Source organism: Bos indicus, chromosome 7 (genome assembly GCF_029378745.1).
Source record: "Bos indicus isolate NIAB-ARS_2022 breed Sahiwal x Tharparkar chromosome 7, NIAB-ARS_B.indTharparkar_mat_pri_1.0, whole genome shotgun sequence".
NCBI lineage: Eukaryota > Metazoa > Chordata > Mammalia > Artiodactyla > Bovidae > Bos > Bos indicus.
The window spans coordinates 48,058,822-48,083,860 of NC_091766.1; the positions used below are offsets into that span (position 1 = coordinate 48,058,822).

At 40.2% G+C, this 25,039-nt stretch overlaps 1 protein-coding gene across 2 annotated transcripts in view; it reads right to left on the minus strand.

Annotated features, from left to right (window-relative positions):
• Positions 1-1,181: 1,181 nt before the first annotated feature.
• SPOCK1 (SPARC (osteonectin), cwcv and kazal like domains proteoglycan 1) overlaps positions 1,182-25,039 on the minus strand; it is a 584,015-nt gene continuing 560,157 nt past the window's right edge. For both annotated transcript variants that reach the window (XM_070793622.1, XM_019964962.2), the window contains 3 exons: positions 17,930-17,992; positions 5,082-5,219; positions 1,182-4,646 (listed from right to left, as the gene is read on the minus strand). In XM_070793622.1, coding sequence (XP_070649723.1) covers positions 4,456-4,646; positions 5,082-5,219; positions 17,930-17,992 — 392 coding nt within the window. In that variant the 3' untranslated portion in view covers positions 1,182-4,455. The remainder of the gene's footprint in view (positions 4,647-5,081; positions 5,220-17,929; positions 17,993-25,039) is intronic.

A 25,039-nucleotide genomic window follows, 5' to 3' on the forward strand; every position in this document is an offset into this window, starting at 1 on the left:
GTTATTTGTCTTTTTCAAGGAGGCAACTGTACGGAGAAGGACCCTCGAGGTCTTATTCACTTCTATATTCCTGGCACTGAATGTGGTACCTGCCCATAATGGCATTCACTCATCGAACACATATTAATCTATAGATCTATAAATCTCCTAATTAATCCATATACATCTAGTTGAATGAATAAATTTTGAAATCTTCCCCTTTTCTTAAATCAGTTTATCGAAGTAAATCTCACAACCAACCCAGAATTTTGAGAGGTGCTGGGACCTTTTCACTCACACTATATAATTAGTATTCCTTTGGTCCTGGCCTTTTTAACAGACCGAGGTGGATTCCATGAAGGCACAACTTGAGACGTGGGGCTTGACTATAAATCTGCTGTTACGAGGAATTTCAGGAGTGTCCGCCAATGCCAGCTACTCTTTAGTGTACCCTGTACCTACCCCAGAGGCTTCATATTGACCACTGTTCTCCTGACATTAGTTATTTTGTGGATTTATGAAGCACCTTTCCGTGAACTGTCAATCTCTGAATTGTCTGTAAAATGCGGTCCATTGGGTAAAGGATTAGAATTATTCATAAGATAGTTTCTACCTCAGTTGGTGCTGAAATTACTCACTCAGGGTATAATTAAGTCATAGATACATTGGCCTTCATGTGGCTAAGGAGGAAAGGAAATAATTTCTGTTCTGATTGGGTGTTTTCTGATGTTTGACAAGCATATGGTGTGTTAATCCATGAACTGAGGAAAACTCAGAGTCCCTGTGAAGTTTTTTGGTTTTTGTTTCTTTTCTCCCAAGAGAATTGGAGAAGACCTGACTAGGGAGGGAAGGAATAAGAACTGAAAAAGCTTAAGGTTGTAAACAGGATGACAGCAATGAAATCTGATGGATAAGGACGAAGTAACAAAGTTGCAGCTTGAGAAAGAAGAAAGCAAAAAGGGGGACTGAATACTAAGATTCTAGGCTGAGTGGGCACAGGGCTTGGGTGTGCCAGGGTGTTCTGAGAGGGTCAGGACAGGCTGCACCCCCTCGTGGTTGGCTCCCCCAGCGTACAGAAGCCTTAAGAGAGAGCCTTGCATTTAGTTACCCCCTTGACTTGCCCAACCCTTCTGCAGAGATGATGTATGAACGTGGCCTGGTGAGCACACGTGCAAGCTAACAAAGTACAAATGCGCAGACACTGCAGACAAATTAAAATTTATTGAGACAAACAAATGCACCTACTCAGGACTACAGTTAAGCATTTACTATTAACCAAAAGAGTCGTGTTCACATTCCAGATAAGTCTACATGGGAAAGCATTCAGAATTTAATAGGTTTTTCTACTTCACTATTTCATCCACAATAGGGGCAACAAACTTGACACTCAGGAGTTGGTGGGCTCTCATTACATTGCTACACATGAAACAGAGACAGAAACAGTGACTCTGAGAAAAAGGTATAAAAAGACCAAAACCACCCACTGTAGAAAGGGCTCTTGGATGTTACTGTACAGTGTGGTCAAGGTTAAAAACAAAACTGTAGATGGCATCCTGGGAAGAGGAGAGGGGCAGACCTGGACAGACACGTTGTCATTCAGTGCTGGGTGTGGGAAGATGGGCATAAAGGAGGAAGAACTGGTTCAGTAGGAAGGTATTCCCTTCCTTGCCTACAACATGCCTAGAATGTTGGCAGAAACAAAAAGACACTAATGTGGTAGACAACTAACCACTGTGGAATAAAATTCTGGGGCTTAACTTAGATGCTAAGGAAATGGTATCAAATAAAAGAACCATTTATAGAATAAGAATAAACCCATTCACTAAGGAGGTTCCAAAAATGAGTCATTGAAGTTTCAACTCCATACCTGTCTCCAATAAGGGGATGATTATCACAGTACTATATTTTTAATCAAAATTTTGATGGATGCTTTGTCACTATCTAAAGGACTCCTGCCAAAAAAAGAAAAGAAAAAATTCTTCTAAAGACTAAGTAACTAAAAAAATCACATCTTTAGTACTTACGCAAAGTATCTTTGAAAAAAACTAATGCTGTCTTACCAAAGTGAGGCATGAAAAGTGGCATTAATGTTGTTCCATTGATTTTGGGTTCCAGTCTTAGGAGGGCTTTTTATTTAATATTTTAATGAATCAAAATATCTTCTTGGAATATCTCTGAAAATGAGCATCTCATTACCTTCCTGGGAATTGACTAGTGAGCACTCTTCTCCATCATTAAGTTAATGCTAAGGATCTTTAAGTGTCATCTTAATTTGACACTTGTCATAAGATAATTAGGCAAATTAAAATCAGTGGTTCACTCTGTTCCTAGAAGTTTCTCTAAGTGAAACCAATTTGTCGATTTTAATTTGTTCTCTTGTGTATTTTTCTAAGCTCAGAGGAGACAATAACAATGGTTTTCTCTGATGGCCTAGACTGAGATTTTTTAACATGTCTCGATTCTTTTATATACGTGATTATAATTTAGCTGCAATTAAGCACCTGTTTTTATAAATTATCATCTCAGAGTTTTGTTCAAGTGAGAAAAAAAACTGAAACAGAAGTGATGGAGTTGAGATCCCAATACAGAGCTTGCCCACGGTCACCTGACACCTAGGGTCCTGGCTGTTCTCATGTCTTTCAGGCTGAACAAGTTCAGTGTATCAAGTAAGTTCATGTCCCATCTGAGCCAACTCCAGGGATAAGGCAAGTGGGCCTGGCCAACGCAGGGATTTGAAAATAGTAGTTTGAGGTGGGCTGGTAAAGTAGAAACAAATGGTCAGTTTGGGGTAGGGTTGGTCAGCTGCCACTATAATCCTAGTTTGGCTGAATATATTTTTTGCCTGAGTTTGTGTGGTCTCCTTGTGGACTGGCTGGAGCACAGGAAGGGAAGAAAAACAAATGTGGGCCACAGAGCCTTGCTGGGTGGCTGGTGAGGAAGGTGACAACCAGGTGGGGCAGGAGCTTAAGGCCCATACTGAACTAAATGGGGCCACTTGGAAGACTACTCTTTGGTACTTGTATCAGGAGAAATCCTAAAGATTGCAGAGATGATGACCCTACCAAATTTGGAGATGGATTCTAATCAGGAGTTGACTTAGGGCAAAGAAATGCAATGGTGAAGGGCTTTCTTCATGAGTCCCTTGACACATGTATGGGGGAGGGGATGAGTACAGGATTAGCTCTTAAAAAAATCCCACCCTGGCTTCCCATGTGCTGTCATAAAGTTCTTTCTGGGCCTCCATCTGAGATTCTTTACAAATGTTAAGTGATCAAAGAAAATCTGTAGAGCTTTTGTAGCCTCATCATGATGTGTGGATAGAGAGGGGCAAAACTGAAAGATTGAGTTAAGGATGCAAAATTTTCTTCTGCTAAGGAACAGCAAGGAGACTGTCTTCTTAGAGAACGGGGGATATGTGTACATGCCTTACAAAAAGCCCTTGAGTACGTAGGGGAGAGAGGGGCCTGCCACAGACAGGACTGCCACAGCCCAAAGCGGGGTTGGAGCTGAAATGAGAGCAATGGCTTGTGAAGCTGCCCACGTGGGAGTCTCATGGCTTCTGCAAGGAAAGCGATTTAGGCAGACAGAGGCTTATCCAAATCAAAGAGGCTTCCAGTAGCTCTGCTGCCGCAGATGGAAGCAGCCTCCTCAGCCTGTAGGCTACAAGTGCCAACTGGTAGTGCAAAAAAAAGGACTTTGATACAGATTTGCTATTCCAGAAATGACGATCCAGGTCTAGACAAGCTGACAAATGTGTAATTGTTTTTCAAATACGTTTTTTAATAGATACCCAACTCCCCCCGCCCCTTTTTTTTCCAGAGTGGTGTGTACAGTGTCTTCTGTATATACTTACCTATTTATGCACGTACAGACAGAAGTATCCAGATACCTTTTTTAATAAAATCAATTCCCCAAAGGGACTCTTGACTGAATTAAGGCTGTCATTTGTAGGAAGCCAGATCGAGTGAAGTGAAAAACTGATTTGTAATAATAGACACAGGGATGGCGGGGGGTGGGTTGGGCAGGGGGGAAAAGGTACAGTGTGGTGTGTTTTCCACAACATCTACAGGACACAAGAAAAGCACTTAGACACGGTAAGGCCGGGAACCATGCTGTAATAACCACCCGTGTGGGTGACTGGAAAGGGTCTTTGACATTTAGAGGGTGGGGGCTCCCTGCACTGTCAGAATCCCACATACATCACATGCTTGTTGTAAAAAAACTCACAGAAGGGAAGGAGGCTCTCATTCGGCCAGCCATTCCCCTAAAAAACAAAGCACAACACCCTTCTTCCCACATGCCGTATGCAAAATCAGCATGATCTGGGAACAAGGAGTTGTCTTCCAAAACCCTAGCTTGGGTAGAGAGTGCGACGATGGAGAAGAGGCTGTGTGCTGTGGAGTCTTAGAGACAAATGCAGGAACGGGAAGTGACTTGCAATTCTGTGCAGACCTCGTGTCCTCCTCCGTGTGGGGACTACCATATGTACCCGACCTCATCCTCTTTGTCGTCGTCCTCATCCTCATCATCCTCCGTCACCGCCCGGGCATGCACCCGCGGCTTCCCCAGTCTGTCCTTGGGTCCCAGGTCCTGCTCATCCTCCAGGTCATCCAGCAGAACCACAGAGCCACCGCTGCCAAAATCCCCCGAGGTCTCCTGCTCCTCCTCTGAAAGGAGGGAGAAGAGATGGGAGGTAAGTTTCTGCTATGCCTCACAACCTCCTTAGCTATAAGGCAAAACCATGCAGTTTACCTTCTGAACATGGGAGCATCCCCATCTACTTGCTAGGGACCACAAGCTTTAGTCTGTTAAAAGCTCCAGAATTCTAGGGAGGTTTATCTTGAGAGTCACTCTTGGCTTGCAGCCACTCCCTGACTGTCAAAAACTGCTATCCAGTTCAATGGTCATGGTGAGCTCCTCCCACTCAGAAAACTAGCTATGCATCATCTCATGTGATTCCAGGTTTACTATATCTTGTTTGTCAACTTGCTCACTGTAGACCACAGTGACTTCCTGAGATTCTTCTGCCCAAATCTTCATACAGTGAGTACCTACGAGTCTCTAGAGGTCACTGAGGGGCAGGTGGAGAAGGCCTTACTCACCACAGTTCACAGCGCCCTGTTTCCTGGAGCCGGCTAGCTCATTGCCGTATTTATCCACACACCAGCATTGCCCCGTGCTGCCATGGCACTGTGTGGCTTTGTAATAGCCCTCCTCATTACACCGAGGGATGAATGCTCCTGGGGGAACAAAAGGTACAACTTGAATCAGAAAGTCAAAATTGCTCAGTTGTGTCTGACTCTTTGTGACCCCATGGGCTATACAGTCCATGGACTTCTCTAGGCCAGAATACTGGAGTGGATAGCCTTTCCCTTCTCCAGGGGATCTTCCCAACCCAGGGATCGAACCCAGGTCTCCCTCATTGCAGGTGGATTCTTTACCAGCTGAGCCACAAAGGAAGCCCAAGAATACTGGAATGGGTAGCCTATCCCTTCTCTAGTGGATCTTCCTGACCCAGGAATCATACCTGGGTCTCCTGCATTACAGGCAGATTCTTTACAAACTGAGCTTGAATCAGAGAAGTGAACAGATAGAGTCAATGCCTTCTAAGACAGACAACTTCTGTAGAAAAACATCTACTTCTGCTTTATTGATTATGCCAAAGCCTTTGACTATGTAGATCACAACAAACTGTGGAAAATTCAAGAGATGGGAATACCAGACTACTGTACCTGCCTATTGAGAAATCTGTATGCAGGTCAAGAAGCAACAGTTAGAACTGGACATGGAACAACAGACTGGTTCCAAATCAGGAAAAGGAGTATGTCAAGGCTGTATATTGTCACCCTGCTTATTTAACTTATATGCAGAGTACATCATGAGAAATGCCAGGCTGGATGAAGCACAAGTTGGAATCAAGATTGTTGGGAGAAACATCAAGAACCTCAGAAACAGAGATGACACCACCCTTCTGGCAGAAAGAGGAGAGGAACTAAACAGCCTCTTGATGAAAGAGGACAGTGAAAAAGCTGGCTTAAAACTCAATATTCAAAAAACAAAGATCATGGCATCGGGTCCCATCACTTCATGGCAAATAGATGGGGAAACAATGGAAACAGTGAGAGATTTTATTTTCTTGGGCTCCAAAACCACAGCAGATGGTGACTGCAGCCATGAAATTAAAAGATGCTTGCTCCTTGGAAGAAAAGCTATGAGCAACCTAGACAGCATATTAAAAAGCAGAGACATTACTTTGCCGACAAAGGTCCATCTAGTCAAAGCTATGGTTTTTACAGTAGTCATGTATGGATGTAAGTTGAACTAAAAAGAAAGCCGAACACCAAAGAATTGATGCTTTTGAACTGTGGTGTTGGAGAAGACTCTTGAGGGTCCCTTGGACTGCAAGGAGATCCAACCAGTCCATTCTAAAGGAGATCAGTCCTGAATATTCACTAGAAGGACTGATGCTGAAGCTGAAACTCCAGTATTTTGGCCACTTGATGTGAGAAACTGACTCATTGGAAAAGACCCTGATGCTGGGAAAGATTGAAGGCAGGAGGAGAAGGGGATGACAGAGGATGAGATGTTTGGATGGCATCACTGACTTGATGGACATGAGTTTGAACAAGCTCCAGGAGTTGGTGATGAACAGGGAAGCATGGTGTGTTGTAGTCTATGGGGTCTCAAAGAGTCAGACACGACTGAGTGACAACTGAAGACAGACAAGAGGGCTCACACATCAGTCAGTATTTGCTGTTGAGCCAGCAAGAAAGAATGGCATGCTTCATAATAACCTAGTCAAGGTTTCAGGGGCCTAGGACTTACTCAAGGTTAGACAGGATTCCTTCTTTGATCATGAGTTCTACTTTTCCCTGTGGTTCTACTCTTACTTTTATTTCAGAATTTTCCCAAATTTTACTGAAATATAATCGACATATAATTGGCATGGTCTTCCCAGCTGGTGCTAATAGTAAAGAATCCGCCTGCCAATACAGAAGACACAAGAGACCTGGGTTCGACCCCTAAGTCAGGAAGATCCCTTGGAGGAGGAAATGGCAATCCACTCCAGTATTCTTGCCTGGGAAATTCCATGGACAGAGGAGCCTGGCAGGCTACAGTCCATGGGGCTGCATGGATTTGGACACGACTGAGCAACTGAGCACACACACACATAATTGACATATGGCACTGTAGAAGATTAAGGTGTACAGAATAATGGTTTGACTTATATACTGTGAAATGATAACCATAATAAATTTTGGTTACATCCAACATCTCATATAGAAAAAAAGTTTTTTTCCTTGTGAGCACTCTCAGAATTTACTCTCTCAACACTTTCATATCTACTATACTACAGTGTTAACTATAGATATTGTGTTATGTATCTTCAATATTTATTTATCTCTTAACTGGAAGTTTGTACCTTTTGACCACCTTCATTCAATTCTCCCACTGTCAATACCCTGCCTGTGTTTACCACCAGTTTCATCTATTAATATTTCTTCATGAGTTTGTTTCAAGATTAGACATACAAATGACCATATGCAGAGTTGGACACAACTGAAGCGACTTAGTAGCAGTAGCAGCAGCAGCAGACCATATGGTATTTTCTTTCTGACTTATTTCACTTAGGATAATGCCCTCAACATCTATCCATGTTGTCGAAATTGGCAGGGTTTCCTTTCTTTCTTATGGATGAATGATATACTGTTATACGCATATACTCACACACACACACACATACACACACACACCCATGCATACACTTCTTTATCCATTCATCCATTGAAGAACACTTAGGTTGTCTTCGTATCTTGGCCAATGTGAACACGAGTGTGCAGATTTCTCTTTAGTATATTCATTTCCTTTGGATATATCCCCAGAAGTGAATTTATGGATCATATGCTGCTGCTGCTAAGTCATTTCAGTCGTGTCTGACTCTGTGTGACCCCATAGACGGCAACCCACCAGGCTCCCCCATCCCTGGGAGTCTCCAGGCAAGAACACTGGAGTGGGTTGCCATTTCCTTCTCCAATGCATGATAGTGAAAAGTGAAAGTGAAGTCACTCAGTTGTGTCCAACTCTTAGCAACCCCATGGACTGCAACCCACCAGGCTCCTCCGACCATGGGATTTTCCAGGCAAGAGTACTGGAGTGGGGTACCATTGCCTTCTCTGCTGGATCATATAGTAGTTTTTTTTTTTAATTTGGGGGGGAACCTCCATACTGTTGTATTCCATTGTGGCTGCACCAATTTATAATCCCAGCAACAGTGCACAACAGTTCTCCTTTTCCCACATCCTTGCCAGCATTTGTTATTCCTGTTATTCCTTTTTCATGATAGCCCTTCTCACAGGCAGAAGCTGATATCTTACTGTGGTTTTGGTTTGCATTTCCCTGATGATTAGAGATGCTGAGAACCTTTTCATGTCCCTGTTGACTATTGCAAATTGTATCATCTGCAAACAAAGGAAATTTTACATATTCCTTTCCACCTCGGATGACTTATTTCTTGCCTGATTGCTCTGTCTAGGACTTCCAGTATTACACTGAATAGGAGTGGTGATACCTTTGTCTTTTTTCTTGATCTTAGAGGAAAAGCTTTAAACCTTTCACCATTGAATAGGATGCTAGCTGTGGTTGTCATATGTGGTCTTTATTAAATTGGGGTACATTGCTTTAATACATAATTTATTGAGGTTTTTACCATGAACAGATGTTCAGTTTTGTCAAATGGATAATATTTTTCTTTCATTCTATTAATGTGATGCATCACTTGGCTGATTTGTATGTGTAGAACCATCATTACATCCTAGGGATAAATCCTACTTGATCATGGTGAATAATCCTTTTAATGTGATGCTCAATTTGGTTCACTAGTATTCTATTGAGAAATTTGTTTTTGTGCATCTATGTTCATCTGGGATATTGGCCTGTAGTTTCCCAGTAGAGTTTTTTTCTGGCTTTAGTAACAAGGTAACTCTGGCTTCATAAAATGAGTTTGGGAGTGTTCCTCCCCTCGGCAATTTTTGGGAAGAGTTTGAGAATGATTGGTATTCTTCTTTAAATATCTGGTAAAATTCAACAGTGAAGCTATCTGCTCTTGGTCCATTCTTTCCTGAGAGACTTTTCATTATTGATTCAATCTACTCACTAGTCTGTTCATATTTTCTGTTTCTTCCTGATTAAAGTTTTTTTTAATACTTGAGAGAATCATAGGATTTTTTTTAATCCTTTATATATTTCTAATGAGTGGCACAGTTTAAAAAAATACCTGTTTTCCTAGAATAAATACTACTTGGTCATGATATATTGGATTTAATTTGCTGATCCTTTTATATCCGTGTTACTCAGTGATAGAGGTATATAATTTTGTTCAATTTCTATATCAAAGCAACTCTTTTGTAAACTGATTCAGGTACTTTTCTTTTTCTATACTCCAGATGTTTTGTATAAAATGAGAATGATCTCCATAAAGTATTCAGCTGTAGAAATATGTTGAGCCTAGTGCCTATTTTAGGAGGTGACAGTAGTATTTTGATTTAAATTAATTTTTTTCTTAGTTTAGTTGAGTCTTCTTTTTCTTCATGACCCAAATATGGTAATTCATAGTATCCTTTTCAGTCACGTTTTCATAATTGCTAAGAGTTTATAGCAATGGTTTTCAAAGTGTGGGCCCAGAAGCAGCTGCAGCATCAGTGGGAAATAGCTTAGAAAAATTTTGAGCCTATCCCAAACCTACTGAGTTAAAAACTTTGACAGTAGGGCCCAGAAAGCTGTAATAAACTCTCCAAGTGTTTCTGATGCACAGTGAAGTTTCAGAACCACAAATTTATAGTATGCATCTATATCTGTGGTTACAAGGCTTCCCAGGTGGCTCAGTGGTGAAAGAATCTGTCTGCCAATGCAGGAGTTGCAAGAGATGTGGGTTCAATCCCAGAGTCAGGAAGATCCCCTGGAGGAGGAAATGGCAACCTACTCCAGTATTCCTGCCTGGAGAATACCATGGACAGAGGAGCCCGGCAGGCTACAATCCATAAGATTGCAAAGAGTTGGACACAAATGAGCATGCACGTATGCATATCAGAGGTTACATCCCATTTTTAAATTCATGAGAACATTTGAGACTTTCATGTTGTCAAAGCTTTGTCTATTTAATTTGTTTTTGCTTTAGTCTTAACTTATTGTCCTTACAGCTTTTTTTATTTGAAATTTTAGGTTTCTTTTTCTCCAGAAATGCATTTGAAGCCATGAATGTTCCTCTAAGTTTCATTTTAGTTGCTTTTCTCTCTCTCTGGCACACAGTGCTTTCATTTTCATTCATGTCTAAATGTTTTGTATTTTTACTTTATTCATTTTTGACTACTAAAAAAATCTAGACATGTAAGATTGGATAGTCTCTTTTTTTCCTTCCACTTGTAGAGAATGAATATGATCTATGGTACTTTTTTGAGATATTTAGTTTCAGCTTTCTTTTTTTTTCTGTGACTCTATTTCTGCTTTTTCTTTTCTTTTTAATTGGAGGCTAATTACTTTACAATATTGTGGTGGTTTTTGCCATACATTCACATGAATCAGCCATGGGTGTACATGTGTTCCCCATCCTGACCCTCCCTCCCAGCTCCCTCCCCATCCCATCCCTCAGAGTCATCGCAGTGCACCAGCCCTGAGCACCCTGTCTCATGCATTGAACCTGGACTGGTGATCTGTTTCACATATGATAATATACATGTTTCAATGCCATTCTCTCAAATCATCCCACCCTCGCCTTCTCCCACAGAGTCCAAAAGTCTGTTCTTTATATCTGTGTCTCTTTTGCTGTCTCGTATACAGGGTTATTATTACCATCTTTCTAAATTCCATATATATGGGTTAGCATACTGTATTGGTGTTTTTCTTTCTGGCTTACTTCACTCTGTATAATAGGCTCCAGTTTCATCCATCACATTAGAACTGATTCAAATGCATTCTTAACAGCTGAGTAATATTCCATTGTGTATATGTACCACAACTTTCTTATCCATTCATCTGCCAATGGACATCTAGGTTGCTTCCATGTCCTGGCTATTGTAAAGAGTGCTGTGATGAACATTGGGGTACACAAGTCTCTCTCAATTCTGGTTTCCTCAGTGTGTATGCCCAGCAGTGGGATTGCTGGGTCATAAGGCAGTTCTATTTCCAGTTCTTTAAGGAATCTCCACACTGTTCTCCATAGTGGCTATACTAGTTTGCATTCCCACCAACAGTGTAAGAGGGTTCCTTTTTCTCCACACCCTCTTCAGTATTTATTGTTTGTAGACTTTTTGATAGCAGCCATTCTAACTGGCATGAAATGGTACCTCATTGTGGTTTTGATTTGCATTTTTCTGATAATGAGTCATGTATGGATGTGAGAGTTGGACTGTGAAGAAGGCTGAGCACTGAAGAATTGATGCTTTTGAACTGTGGTGTTGGAGAAGACTCTTGCGAGTCCCTTGGACTGCAAGGAGATCCAACTAGTCCATTGTGAAGGAGATCAGCCCTGGGATTTCTTTGGAAGGAATGATGCTAAAGCTGAAACCCCAGTACTTTGGCCACCTCATGCGAAGAGTTGACTCATTGGAAAAGACTCTGATGCTGGGAGGGATTGGGGGCAGGAGGAGAAGGGGACGACAGAGGATGAGATGGCTGGATGGCATCACTGACTCGGTGGATGTGAGTCTCAGTGAACTCCGGGAGTTGGTGATGGACAGGGAGGCCTGGCGTGCTGCGATTCATGGGGTCGCAAAGAGTCGGACATGACTGAGTGACTTATCTGATCTGATAATGAGTGATGTTGAGCATCTTTTCACATGTTTGTTAGCCATCTGTATGTCTTCTTTGGAGAAATGTCTCTTTAGTTCTTTGGCCCATTTTTTGATTGGGTCGCTAATTTTTCTAGAAGTGAGCTGCAGGAGTTGCTTGTATATTTTTGAGATTAACTCTTTGTCAGTTGCTTCATTTGCTATTATTTTCTCCCATTCGGAATGTTATCTTTTCACCTTGCTTATAGTTTCCTTCGTTGTGCAAAAGCTTTTAAGTTTAATTAGGTCCCATTTGTTTATTTCTGCTTTTATTTCCATTACTCTGGGAGGTGGGTCATAGAGGATCCTGCTATGATTTATGTCAGAGAGTGTTTTGCCTATGTTTTCCTCTAGGAGTTTTATAGTCTCTGGTCTTCCATTTAGACCTTTAATCCATTTTGAGTTTATTTTTGTATATGGTGCTACAAAGTGTTCTAGTTTCATTCTTTTACAAGTGGTTGACCAGTTTTCCCAGCACCATTTGTTAAAGAGATCGTCTTCTCCATTGTATATTCCTGCCTCCTTTGTCAAAGATAAGGTGTCCATAGGTGTGTGGATTTATCTCTGGGCTTTCTATTTTGTTCCATTGGTCTATATTTCTGTCTTTGTGCCAGTACCATACTGTCTTGATGACTGTTGCTTTGTAGTATAGCCTGAAGTTAGGTTGATTCCTCCAGTTCCATTCTTCTTTCTTAAGATTGCTTTGGCTATATGAGGTTTTTGTATTTACATACAAATTGTGAAATTATTTGTTCTAGTTCTCTGAAAAATACCATTGGTAGCTTGATAAGGATTGCATTGAATCTATAGATTGCTTTGGGTAGTATACTCATTTTCACTATATTGATTCTTCTGATCCATGAACATGGTATATTTCCCCAACTATTTGTGTCATCTTTGTTTTCTTTCATCAGTGTTTTATAGTTTTCATATATCCATGACAAATGTGTGTTTGAAAACACTCTCTATCCTATGCTCATGTACAAGAATACATATATTAAGATGCCAATGAATTACACTGTTCATTTCTTCTTTTGTCTCCTTGAACTATAAGTTTTCAAGAAGAGGTATATTCAAGTCTCTGAATAGTTAGGTATGACAGTTCCTCCCTGCAGTTCTGTTATTTTTATGTGCGTTTGTTTCCTTAAAAAAAATTTTATATTGGACTACAGTGGATTAACAATATTGTGTTAGTTTCAGGTGTATAGTAAGGTGATTCAGTTATACGTATACATATGTCTGGATTCCCTGGTGGCTCAGACGATAACGAGTCTGCCTGCAATGCAGGAGAAATGGGTTCGATCCCCAGGTCAAGAAGATTCCCCCAGGGAAGGAAATGGCAACCCACTCCAGTATTCTTGCCTGGAAAATCCCATGGATGGGGAATCTGGCAGGCTACAGTGCAGAGGGTCACAAAGAGTCAGACATGACTTGAGTGACTTCACTTTCACGTATTCTTTTTGAAATTATTTTCCTATTTACTTTATTACAGAATATTGAACAGCGTTCCCTGTGCTAACAGCAGATCTTTGTTCACTATTTTAAATGTAGTAGTGTGTCTATGTCAACCCTACAATTTTCTTTCTTTGTGTGATCTTGTCTGATTTTTGTATTAGGGTGATAGTGGCCTCATGGATAGAGTTTGGGAGTGTTCCTTCCTTTGCAATTTTTTGGAAGAGTTTCAGAAGATAGGTGTCAGCTCTTTTCAAAATATCTGAGAGAATTCGCCTGTGAAGCCATTTGATCCTGGACTTTTGTTTGTTGTGAGTTTTAAAATCACAGTTTCAATTTCAGTGCTTATGATCAGTCTGTTCATATTTTCTATTTCTTCCTAGTTCAGTCTTGGAAGGTTGCATCTTTCTGAGAATTCACCCATTTCTTCTTGGTTGTCCATTTTATTGGCATATAGTTGCTTGTAGCTGTCTATTATGATATTTTGTATTTCTGTGGTGTTCATTGTAACTTCTCCTTTTATAGTTCTAAATTCATTGATTTGAGGCCTCTCCCTTTTTTTTTCATGATGAGGCTGGCTAAAAGTTTATCAATTTTGTTTATCTTTTCAAAGAATCAGCTTTTAGTTTCATTGATCTTTTCTATTGTTTTCTCTATTTCATTTATTTCAGCTCTGGTCTTTATGATTTCTTTTCGTCTACTAACTTTTTGAGTTTTGTTCGTATTTCTTTCTCTAGTTGCTTCAGGCATAAGGTTAGGTTGTTTATTTGGGGTTTTTCTTGTTTTCTGAGGTAAGATTGAATTGCTATAAACTTTCCTCTTAAAACTGTTTTTTTGCTATGTCTCATAGGTTTTGGATGGTCATGTTTTCATTGTGATTTGTCTCTAGGTATTTTATTATTTCTTCTTTGATTTCTTCAGTTATCCATTGGTTGTTTAGTAGCATATTATTTAGCTGCCACATATTTGTGTTTTTACAGTGTTTTTCTTGTAGTTGATTTCTAATCTCACAGCATTGTGGTCAGAAAAGGTGCTTGATATGATTTCAGTTTTCTTAAATTTACCAAGGCTTGCTTTGTGGCCCAACATGTGATTAATCCTGGAGAATGCTCCATGTGCATTTGAAAAGAATGTGTATTCTTCTACTTTTAGATACAATGTTCTATAAATAAAGTCCATCTGGTCTAATGTATCATCCAAGGTCTGTGTTTCCTTATTGATTTTGTGTCTGGATCATCTGTTAAAGTCCCTTACTTTTACTGTGTCACTATCAATTTCTCCTTTTATGGCTATTAATATTTTCCTTATATATTGCAGTGCAATGGCACCCCACTCCAGTGCTCTTGCCTGGAAAATCCCATGGACAGAGGAGCCTGGTAGGCTGCAGTCCATGGGGTCACTAAGAGTCGGACGTGACTGAGCGACTTCACTTTCACTTTCAGCTCCTATGTTGGGTGCATATATAGTTGCAATTGTTATAATGTTACATTTTGTTTTAAAATTATAGGTATACCTGTTGAGACATAGTAATAGTATAGTAAAAGAAACATTTCAGCAAGATAATATTACATCGTTCTCTTAAGAACTGAAAACAAAGTAGGCAGCTTTTAATAGTCTCTGTCTCATAATAAATGAGTTTGGCTCGCTCACATTTATTGTGATTACAGATATATGCTTGTTTTTATATCTACCACTGTACTTCGTGTTTCCTATCTTCCCTCTTTCCTTCTTTTCGTTGAAATGATCAAATTTTCTTTTTTCCATGGTTTTCATACATTTAAAAACTATATATTATTTTCCCAGTATTTTTATTGTTACCTTAAAATACACAGAAGTATATTTTCCCTAATAAGCTCTAAAGTTAATCTGTGTTTTCTTTTATTTCTGAATAAATAAAAAGCTTAACATATTTTTTCACTGACCCCAACAGTCTGAAATGTTGATTCTACCATGCTATCAAAATATTTTTATTGTTCTTATTTATTTAGATTTAGCAGCATGCCTTTTTGAGATAAAATGTGGAAAAGAAATACTTCTTTCTGGAATTATGTCTTCTGTATATTAAAACCTTTAGTGATATTTTAGTAAGTCTTGGGTTAGTAAGCTTACTGAATCTGTGGTTTGAGAATCTCTCTGTTATCACACTTGGATGATCACTGAGATAAATTTAATATTTCCAGTTCAAAGTGATTTTCTCCTCTTAAATTAGTGATACCAATCTGATTCTTACTCAACTGTAGGTAATATTTAGTTATGACAAGTTTGTTTTTTTTTTCATTTTTCTCAGGATGTGTTTGATGATTGTGTGCTCATCTACTAGGGGATAATTCTCCTCAGAGTTATCTAAGTAGTAACATTATATGTCAGTCATCTAGAGTGATAAGCAGAGACCTCCATCCTCAGATTTCTACTGCCTAATTTTGTGTTTTTTTTTAGAATGATTGTTTTTAAATATACCATTTATTTCTCAGACTAGATCTGGGAAGAAGGGTAATAAGGCAGGCAGTAACTTCAGATCCAGCTACTACTCAAACTACTCAATTCTAGCAACTACTCAAACAAACACTGATCACTATTCCAAGATGACTAGGCTCCCAAAGATCAAATGAGATCACAGAAAGGACATTTCCCCCAGTGAAAAGTAATTCTGCTGGTGCCACAAAGAAGTAGTGCTCATATTCTAAATTAGATGTTCAGTCGGTGCACAGCACTCCTGGTCAGCAGGGAACAGGAGGAAGGGGGAAAAAGATGATGCTTTCAATAAACAAAAATCAGGGAAGATTTTGCCAACCAATAGAAAGCTGAGGAAATGCTGATCCTTACCCTTGAGCTGCAGTTGGAAAACAAGAGCACTTAATAGAGCAAAAAAAAAAAAAAAAAAAATGCATACCAGGTTGAGCCCCCAGGATGGTTAGAAGCAGGTGCTGTTCTATATCTATAATGTAATAAAATTATCATTTTTCCTAAGTAGGCAGTAATTATACCTGATTATAATTTGTTATTGCTTGTTTTTGCTCAGACTATGAATGCCCCTGAATACACATTTATTATATTAGATTTCCCCATGCAAAAAAATAATTTGTAGGCAGATAAATGGTATTTTTATGAGTCAGCTAGAATAATATCCCTTATGTAGAGAGGTGTGATAACGTGTGTTTCAAAACTAGGTGGGATTCACAGTAGGAAAGAAGTAGGCCTTTTATTCCTATGAACTGGAGAAAATAAAAGATGAGATATATTATCTCAGACCACATTACTTTACAAATATATCATTATTAATGAAGCAGTAAGAAGATATCCATATATCCAAAATAATTTTTAAAAACAGCACTATTAGTTCTCTTAAGCACATCACTAAAACCCAAAATAACCTCCCATGTGGAAGCATCAGATCATTAAACACAAGTCCTTGCACTGGAGGAAAGCCCCATGGAAGAGAGATCCAGAAAGATGCCTTTATGTCTTTCAACATCAGGGAAGAACCTACACTCATGTCCAGATTACAAAACTCTTGAGTTCTTGGTGAGTAGAAAAGGGTGTTATCAGAAATGGAAAGTCTGAGGCAAGCCAGTGAAGTAAGTAATTTTTAAAAGTAGAAGGAAGAAATAAGATCCACTTTGAGGTGACCCAAAAATCAGATGAAGAGAAATGGCCCAAGTTCTCAGACCATCTCCATTTGACAATCTGCAACAACCTTGCCCATTTCCTTCAAGAAAATAAAGAGATAACTGCCTGAAATGGCAGGCTGTTTAGGGGATGCACCTGCTCCTGAATGCTTAATGAGAATAATCCTGAATTATTGTGTTGTGGCTGTCAGTTCTTTTTTTAAAAAGCAATGAAAGCAATGCAGGCTCTTTTTGGGCAAACAAATGAGGTGTCTGTGATTATCTCAGCAGTACTGGTCTAAGTACCACAACTACACTTGAGTGCTGCAGAAAGGAGGGTATGGGGCAAAAGGGAACCTTCAACAGCAAGCCACAGATGTGCGTGCCAGGGAAATACACACACACACACACACACACACACACACACCCCCCCCCCACACACACACACACACACACACACACCCACTAGCTTCCGCCTCAATGTTTGGATAAAAGGTAAGAGGAGAAATGTAGAGACAGGGTCCAGGGATCATGCAGATGAAACAGAAATGTGTTGAAGTACACTCAAGTCCTTGGACCCTGTCTGGTAAATTTAGAAGGGAATCAGCTCATCTTCCTCCTTGAATGGACAACTTGATCTGAGGAATATAGGAAATTCTGTAATTTATAGATTTTATCATTTTAACTTGGAACACTTGAGAACTGCATTTAATGGCCATACTTGAAAGAAAAAAAAAAAAAAAATCCAAGATCAGGGAGGAGTTAGCAGTAAAGAGAGTGCTCAATTTCAGCTCTGGTGACCTGCCCACTGGTCCTGGGCTTACCTTTGATCTCTCTTCCAACTGATGGAGCATGTAGCATTTCTCAGCCAGCTCTCTGATCCTCAAGAGTATGTCCTGTGGCCTGTGGCATATTACCAGCTCCCTAGAAGAACCTTGTCTTGGGTAAAATGAGGCATTTCTTTCACAAAGCACTGGTCCCTAATTGAATAACCATTGCTGTGCTAGATATTACATGAGACATGGATGGTTTAATTAGTTGTTTAAATTAGTAGCAAGAAATGGTACTTACCCAACAGGCTTTTCCCCTTGCTCAACTTCTGGATCCTGTTCATTTCATTCTGGCAAGGGAGACCTAAAAAATAATTTATGAAAGTCAGTTTCCAGATGGTAAGGGATATAATCTCTAATGATTGGCTTCACTCTTGACGTGAAATGTAGACAATGACACACCTGGGAGTGGAATTACTCCATCTGCTGTTACTATGCAGCAAAACAAATTCAGGCCATTAGTGTTACTAATTTAAAAAAAAAAAACATCGTATACCACTAGGTACTTAAAATAGTATTTGGGGGCTATTTGCATGTATAGGAATCTTTCTTCTCACCACCAGTTTAAGCAGATATCAACTGTCTAGTAGGGTGATTTCATTATTTACTTCCTCATATTTACCACCTCAGGTGGTATGGTGGCAAAGAATCTGTGTGCCAATACAAGACACACAAGAGACCACTCATGTTCGCTCCCTGGGTCAAGAAGATCCTCTGGAGTAGGAAATGGCAACCCGCTCCAGTATTCTTGCCTAGAAAATTCCACGGACAGAGGAGCCTGGCTGGCTACAGTCCATGGGGTTGCAAAGAATTGGACACGACTGAGCGACTGAGCATATAAGAAAAAGTCTCCTGTCAGCCAAGATTATATGAGCTGAGAACCAGGATGAAAGGTTATTAGTGGGTACATGTGCTGAATCCACAGACTGGGACAAAAACTTAATCTACCCCACGTCTTGCTGCAGGATAGAAATAGGATTACAATGGCTACTTCTGACTTCATGACTCACTACCCCAGCAAAGTCAAACATAGGTCTCCGAGGACAACTCTGAAGGTACAGAAGAGATATTGAGAAGCAGTGAGTATAGAAGAATAAGACTTTAACTCTGGATTCTGCCACCTCCTAGCTAAGTATTAATACTTTGGACCAGTCTCTTTATCATGCTCAGCTTCCAAGTCTTCATTTAAAAAACAAATGCCGTTACAAACTCAAGTGCAGGGCTGATAGAGTTGGAGCCACATGGCTAAAGAGGGCATATGGAAGTGCGTGGTACCCTTTAGACTTCCACTCCAAGCAAAAAGAAGGGGGATCTCAGTAATCTCAAATTTTACCATGACCTGCCATTGCAGTTGCTATGGCCCTGGGAGGCTCTGCTATTTGCTCACAGTCTTCCCACAAAAACCATAACATTCTGATTCTCAGGGCACTTACATACCTCTGATTAAGGCAGTCACCTCATTCTCGGGGCCTGGCATTACACCCCCAGGTGATCATTAGACCTGAGACGTTGCTTCTCACTCAGCCCCCACCTGGACTCTGGGGCTAAAACCACATGATTTTCTATGAACTCAAGCCCAAAGCTATCATTATGGTTAATGATGAACCACTACAAGCATTCCTATTGAAGTAAAAATCATGGCTGTTATTAACACCGATGTGGAAGGGCCAGCTGATGTGATTAGAAAAGAGAAATAAATGAGGTATAAAAATTGAAAAGAGAAAAAAATTATCACTCTTTCCAGATAATATGACTGCACACCTGAAAAATTCAAGGAAGCCAACCAGAATAAGTATCATAAATAAAATGAGAAAAATGGATTTTGTTTACACTGGCAACAATAATAAACACAAGGGAAGTATATCTGTGAGAACAAAACTTATAGCTCCACTGGGTAACAGACAAACAGTGTTCTAGGATAAAAGGAGTCAATATTGTATAGCTCTCAACTCTCTCTAATTTTGTCTGATTCTAAAGAAATACCAGTAAGATTTTTAAATGGAATAAACTGATTATAAAATTCAAAGAGTTCAAACCTACAGGACATATAACAATAAACATAAAAACAAGAATATTCAGGAAAATTCTGATAAAATGATTAATGGTAGGAGGCTGTGGTGGTGGTTGTTGCTCAGTCACTAAGTCCAGCTCTTTGCGATCCCATGGATGGCAATTCACCAGGCTTCCCTGTCCTTCACTATCTTCCTGAGTTTGCTCATTTATATCCATTGAGTCATTGATGCTATCTCACTATATCATCTGTTGCCCCCTTCTCCTTTTGCCATCAATCTTTCCCAGCATCAGGATCTTTTCCAATGAGTCGGCTCTTTGCATCAGGTGGCCAAAGTATTAGAGCTTTAGCTTCAACATCAGTCCTTCTAATGAATATTCAGTGTTGATTTCCTTTAGGATTGACTGGTTTGATCTCCTTGCTTTGCAAGGGACTCTCAAGAGCCTTCTGAAGCACCACAATTTGAAAGCATAAATTCTTCGGTGCTCAGATTTCTTTTCTAATGGCAGAAATCAAAGAGGAACTAAAGAGCTTCTTGATGAGGGTGAAAGAGGAGTGTGAAAAAACTGGCTTGAAACTCAACATTCAAAAAACTAAGATCATGGCATCCACTCCCATAACTTCTTGGAAAATAGATGGGGAAAATGTAGAAACAGTGACAAATTTTATTTTCTTGGGCTCCAAAATCCCTGCAGACAGTGACTCCAGGCATGAAATTAAAAGATGTTTGCTCCTAGGGAAAAAAGCTGTGACAAACCTAGACAGCATACTAAAAAGCAGAGATATCACTTTGCCGACCAAGACCTGTAAGTCAAAGTTATGGTTTTTTCAGTAGTCATGTATGGATGTGAGAGTTGAACCATAAAGAAGGCCAAAAAATTGATGCTTTAAAATTGTGGTACTGGGAAAGACTCTTGAGAGTCCCTTGAACAACAAGGAGGTCAAACTAGTCAATCCCTAAGGAAATCAACCCTGAATATTCAGTAGAAGGACTGATGCTGAAGATGAAGCTGCAATACTTGGGCCACCTGATGTGAAGGACTGACTCACTGGAAAAGGTCCTGAAGCTGGGAAAGATTGAGGGCAGGAGGAGAAGGGGGCAACAGAGGATGAGATGGTTGGATGGCCTCATCAACTCAATGGACATGAGTTTGAGCAAACTCTGGGAGATGGTGAAGGACAAGGAGGCCTAGCATGCTGCAGTTCATGGCGTTGCAAAGAGTTGGACACAACTTAGTGACTGGAAAACAACAGCATTCTAAATGATCCAAATCTCACATCTGTATATGACCACTAGAAAAGCTATAGCTTGGACTACATGGACCTTGGTTGGAAAAGTGATGTCTTTGCTTTTTAGTATGCTGTCTAGGTTTGCCATAGCTTTTCTTCCAAGGAGCAAGCATCTTTTAATTTCATGACTGTAGTCATTGTCCACAGTAATTTCGGAGCCCAAGAAAATAAAATCTGTTATTGCTTCTACTTTTCCACTTCTATTTGCCATGAAGTGATGAGAGTGTATGCCATGATCCTAGTTTTTTGAATGTTGAGTTTCAAGCCAGCTTTTTCATTGTCTTCTTTCACCCTCATCAATAGTTCCTCTACATTTTCTGCCATTAGAATGGTATCATCTGCATATCTAAGGTGGTTGATGTTTCTCCTGGCAATCTTGATTCCAGCTTGTGATTCATCCACTCTGGCATTTCTCATGATGTATGCTGCATATAAGTTAAATAAGCAGAGTGACAATACATAGCCTTGTTGTACTCCTTTCCCAATTTTAAACCAGTCCATTGTTCCATGTCAGGTTCTAACTGTTGCTTCCTGACCAAGATACAGGTTTCTCAGGAGACAGGTAAGGTGGTCTGGTACTCCTATCTCTTTAAGAATTTTCCACAGTTTGTTGTGATACACACAGTCTAAGGCTTAGCATAGTCAGTGAAGCAGTGAAGTGAACATCACTCAGTCATGCCTGACTCTTTGCAACCCCATGGACTATATAGTCCATGGAATTGTCTAGGCCAGAACACTGGAGTGGGTATCCTTTCCCTTCTCCAGGGGATCTTCCCAACCCAGGAACTGAACCCAGGTCTCCCACATTGCAGGCAGATTCTTTACCAGCTGAGCCACAAGGGAAGTGTGAGCCAAAGTAGTGAAGCAGAAGTAGATGCTTTTCTGGAACTTCCTTGCTTTCTCCATGATCCAATGGATGTTGGCAGTTTGATCTTTGGTTCCTCTGCCTTTTCAAACCCAGCCTGTACATTTGGAAATTCTCAGTTTACATACTGTTGAAGCCTACCTTAAAGGATTTTGAGCATAACCTTGCTATCATGTGAAATGAGTGCAATTATATGGTAGATTGATCATTCTTTGGCAATGCCTTTCTTTGGGATTGGAATGAAAACTGACCATTTCTAGTCCCGTGGCCACTGCTTAGTTTTTCAAATTTGCTGACCTGCTAGGTGCAGCACTTTAACAGCATCAACTTTGGGATTTTAAATCAGTCAGCTGGAATTCCATCACTGCCACTAGCTTTACTGGCAGCAATGCTTCCTAAGACTGACTTGACTTCACACTCCAGGATATCCAGCATTAGGTGAGTGAGCACATCATCATGGTTATCTGGTTCCTTAAGACCTTTTTGTCAAGTTCTTCTGTGTATTCTTGTCATTGCTTCTTAATCTCTTCTGCTTCTTTTAGGTCCTTACCATTTCTGTCCTTTTTGATTCCCATCCTTGCATGAAATGTTCCCTTGATATCTCCAATTTTCTTAAAGAGATCTCTAGTCTTTCCAATGATATTGTTTTCCTCTATTTCTTTGCATTGTTCATTTAAGAAGGCCTTCTTCTCTCTCCTTGCTGTTCTTTGGAACGTTACATTCAGTTGGGTATATATTTCCCTTTCTCCCGTGCCTTTTGCTTCTCTTCTTTCCTCAACTATCTGCAAAGTCTCCTAGACAACCACCTTGCCATCTTGCATTTCTTTTTCTTGGACATGATTTTGGTCACTGCCTCCTGTACAATGGTACAAACCTGTCCATAGTTCTTCAGGCAATCTGTCTACCAGATAAAATCTGTTGAATCCATTCATCACCTCCATTATATAATCACATAAGGGATTTGATTTAGATCATACCTAAATGGCCTAGTAGTTTTGCCTACCTTCTTCAATTTAAGCCTGAATTTTTCAGTAAGAAGCTGATGATATGAGCCACAGTCAGCTCCAAGTCTTGTTTTTGCTGACTGTATAGAGCTTCTCCATCTTCAGCTGAAAAGAACATAATCAATCTGATTTCGCTACTGACCATCTGGTAATGTCCATGTGTAGAGTTGTCTCCTATGTTGTTGGGAAAAGGTGTTTGCTATGACCAATGCATTCTCTTGACAAAACTCTGTTAGACTCTGCCCTGCTTAATTTTGTATTCCAAGGTCCAACTTGCCTGTTCTTCTGGGTATCTGCTGACTTCCTACTTTGGCATTGCAATCCCCAGTGATGAAAAGGACATCTTCTTTTGTGTTAGTTGTAGAAGATGTTGTAGGTCTTCATAGAACTGGTCAACTTCAGCTTCTTAGGTATCGGTAGGTTGGGGCATCCAGTTCCAGTTCAGTCGCTCAGTCATATACAACTCTTTGCGACCCCATGAACCACAGCACACCAGGCCTCCCTGTCCATCACCAGCTCCCAAAGTTTACTCAAACCCATGTCCATTGAGTTGGTGATGCCATCCTACCATCTCATCCTCTGTTGTCCCCTTCTCCTCCTGCCCTCAATCTTTCCCAGCTTCAGGGTCTTTTCCAATGAGTCAGCTCTTCACATTAGGTGGCCAAAATATTGGAGTTTCAGCTTCAACATCAGTCCTTCAAATGAACACCGAGGACTGATCTCCTTTAGGATGGACTGGTTGGATCTCCTTGCAGTCCAAGGGACTCTCAAGAGTCCTCTCCAACACCACAGTTCAAAAGCATCCATTCTTCATGGCTCAGCTTTCTTTATAGTCCAACTCTCACATCCATACATGACCACTGGAAAAACCATAGCCTTGACTAGATAGACCTTTGTTGACAAAGTAATTTCTCTGCTTTTTAATATACTGTCTAGGTTAGTCATAACTTTCCTTCCAAGGAGTAAGTGTCTTTTAATTTCATGGCTGCAATTGCCATCTGCAGTGATTTTGGAGCCCAGCAAAATAAAATCAGCCACTATTTCCACTGTTTCTCCATCTATTTGCCATGATCTTAGTTTTCTGAATGTTGAGCTTTAAGCCAACTTTTTCACTCTCCTCTTTCACTTTCATCAAGAGGCTTTTTAGTTCTGCTTCACTTTCTGCCATAAGGGTGGTGTCATCTGCATATCTGAGGTTATGGATATTTCTCCTGGCAATCTTGATTCCAGCTTGTGTTTCTTCCAGCCCAGCGTTTCTCATGATGTACTCTGCATATAAATTAAATAAGCAGGGTGACAATATACAGCCTTGACGTACTCCTTTTCCTATTTGGAACCAGTCTGTTGTTCCACGTCCAGTTCTAACTGTTGCTTCCTGACCTGCATATAGGTTTCTCAAGAGGCAGGTCAGGTGGTCTGGTATTCCCATCTCTTTCAGAATTTTCCACAGTTTATTGTGATCCACACAGTCAAAGGCTTTGGCATAGTCAATAAAGCAGAAATAGATGTTTTCCTGGAACTCTCTTGCTTTTTCGATGATCCAGTGGATGTTGGCAATTTGATCTCTGGTTCCTCTGCCTTTTCTAAAACCAGCTTGAACATCTGGAAGTTCACGGTTCATGTATTGCTGAAGCTTGGCTTGGAGAATTTTGAGCATTACTTTACTAGTGTGTGAGATGAGTGCAATTGTGCGCTAGTTTGAGCATTCTTTGGCATTGCCTTTCTTTGGGATTGGAATGACTACTAATGAGTCCTGTGGCCAGTGCTGAGTTTTCCAAATTTGCTGACATATTGAGTGCAACACTTTCACTGCATATTTAAGGATTTGGAATAGCTCAACTGGAATTCCATCACCTCCACTAGCTTTGTTCGTAGTGATGCTTTCTAAGGCCCACTTGACTTCACATTCCAGGATGTCTGGCTCTAGGTGAGTGATCACACCATCGTGATTATCTGGGTCATGAAGATCTTTTTTGTACATTTCTTCTGTGTATTCTTGCCACCTCTTCTTAATATCTTCTGCTTCTGTTAGGTCCATACCATTTCTGTCCTTTATCGAGCCCATCTTTGCATGAAATGTTCCCTTGGTATCTCTAATTTTCTTGAAGAGATCTCTAGTCTTTCTCATTCTGTTGTTTTCCTCTATTTGTTTGCATTGATTGCTGAGGACGCTTTCTTATC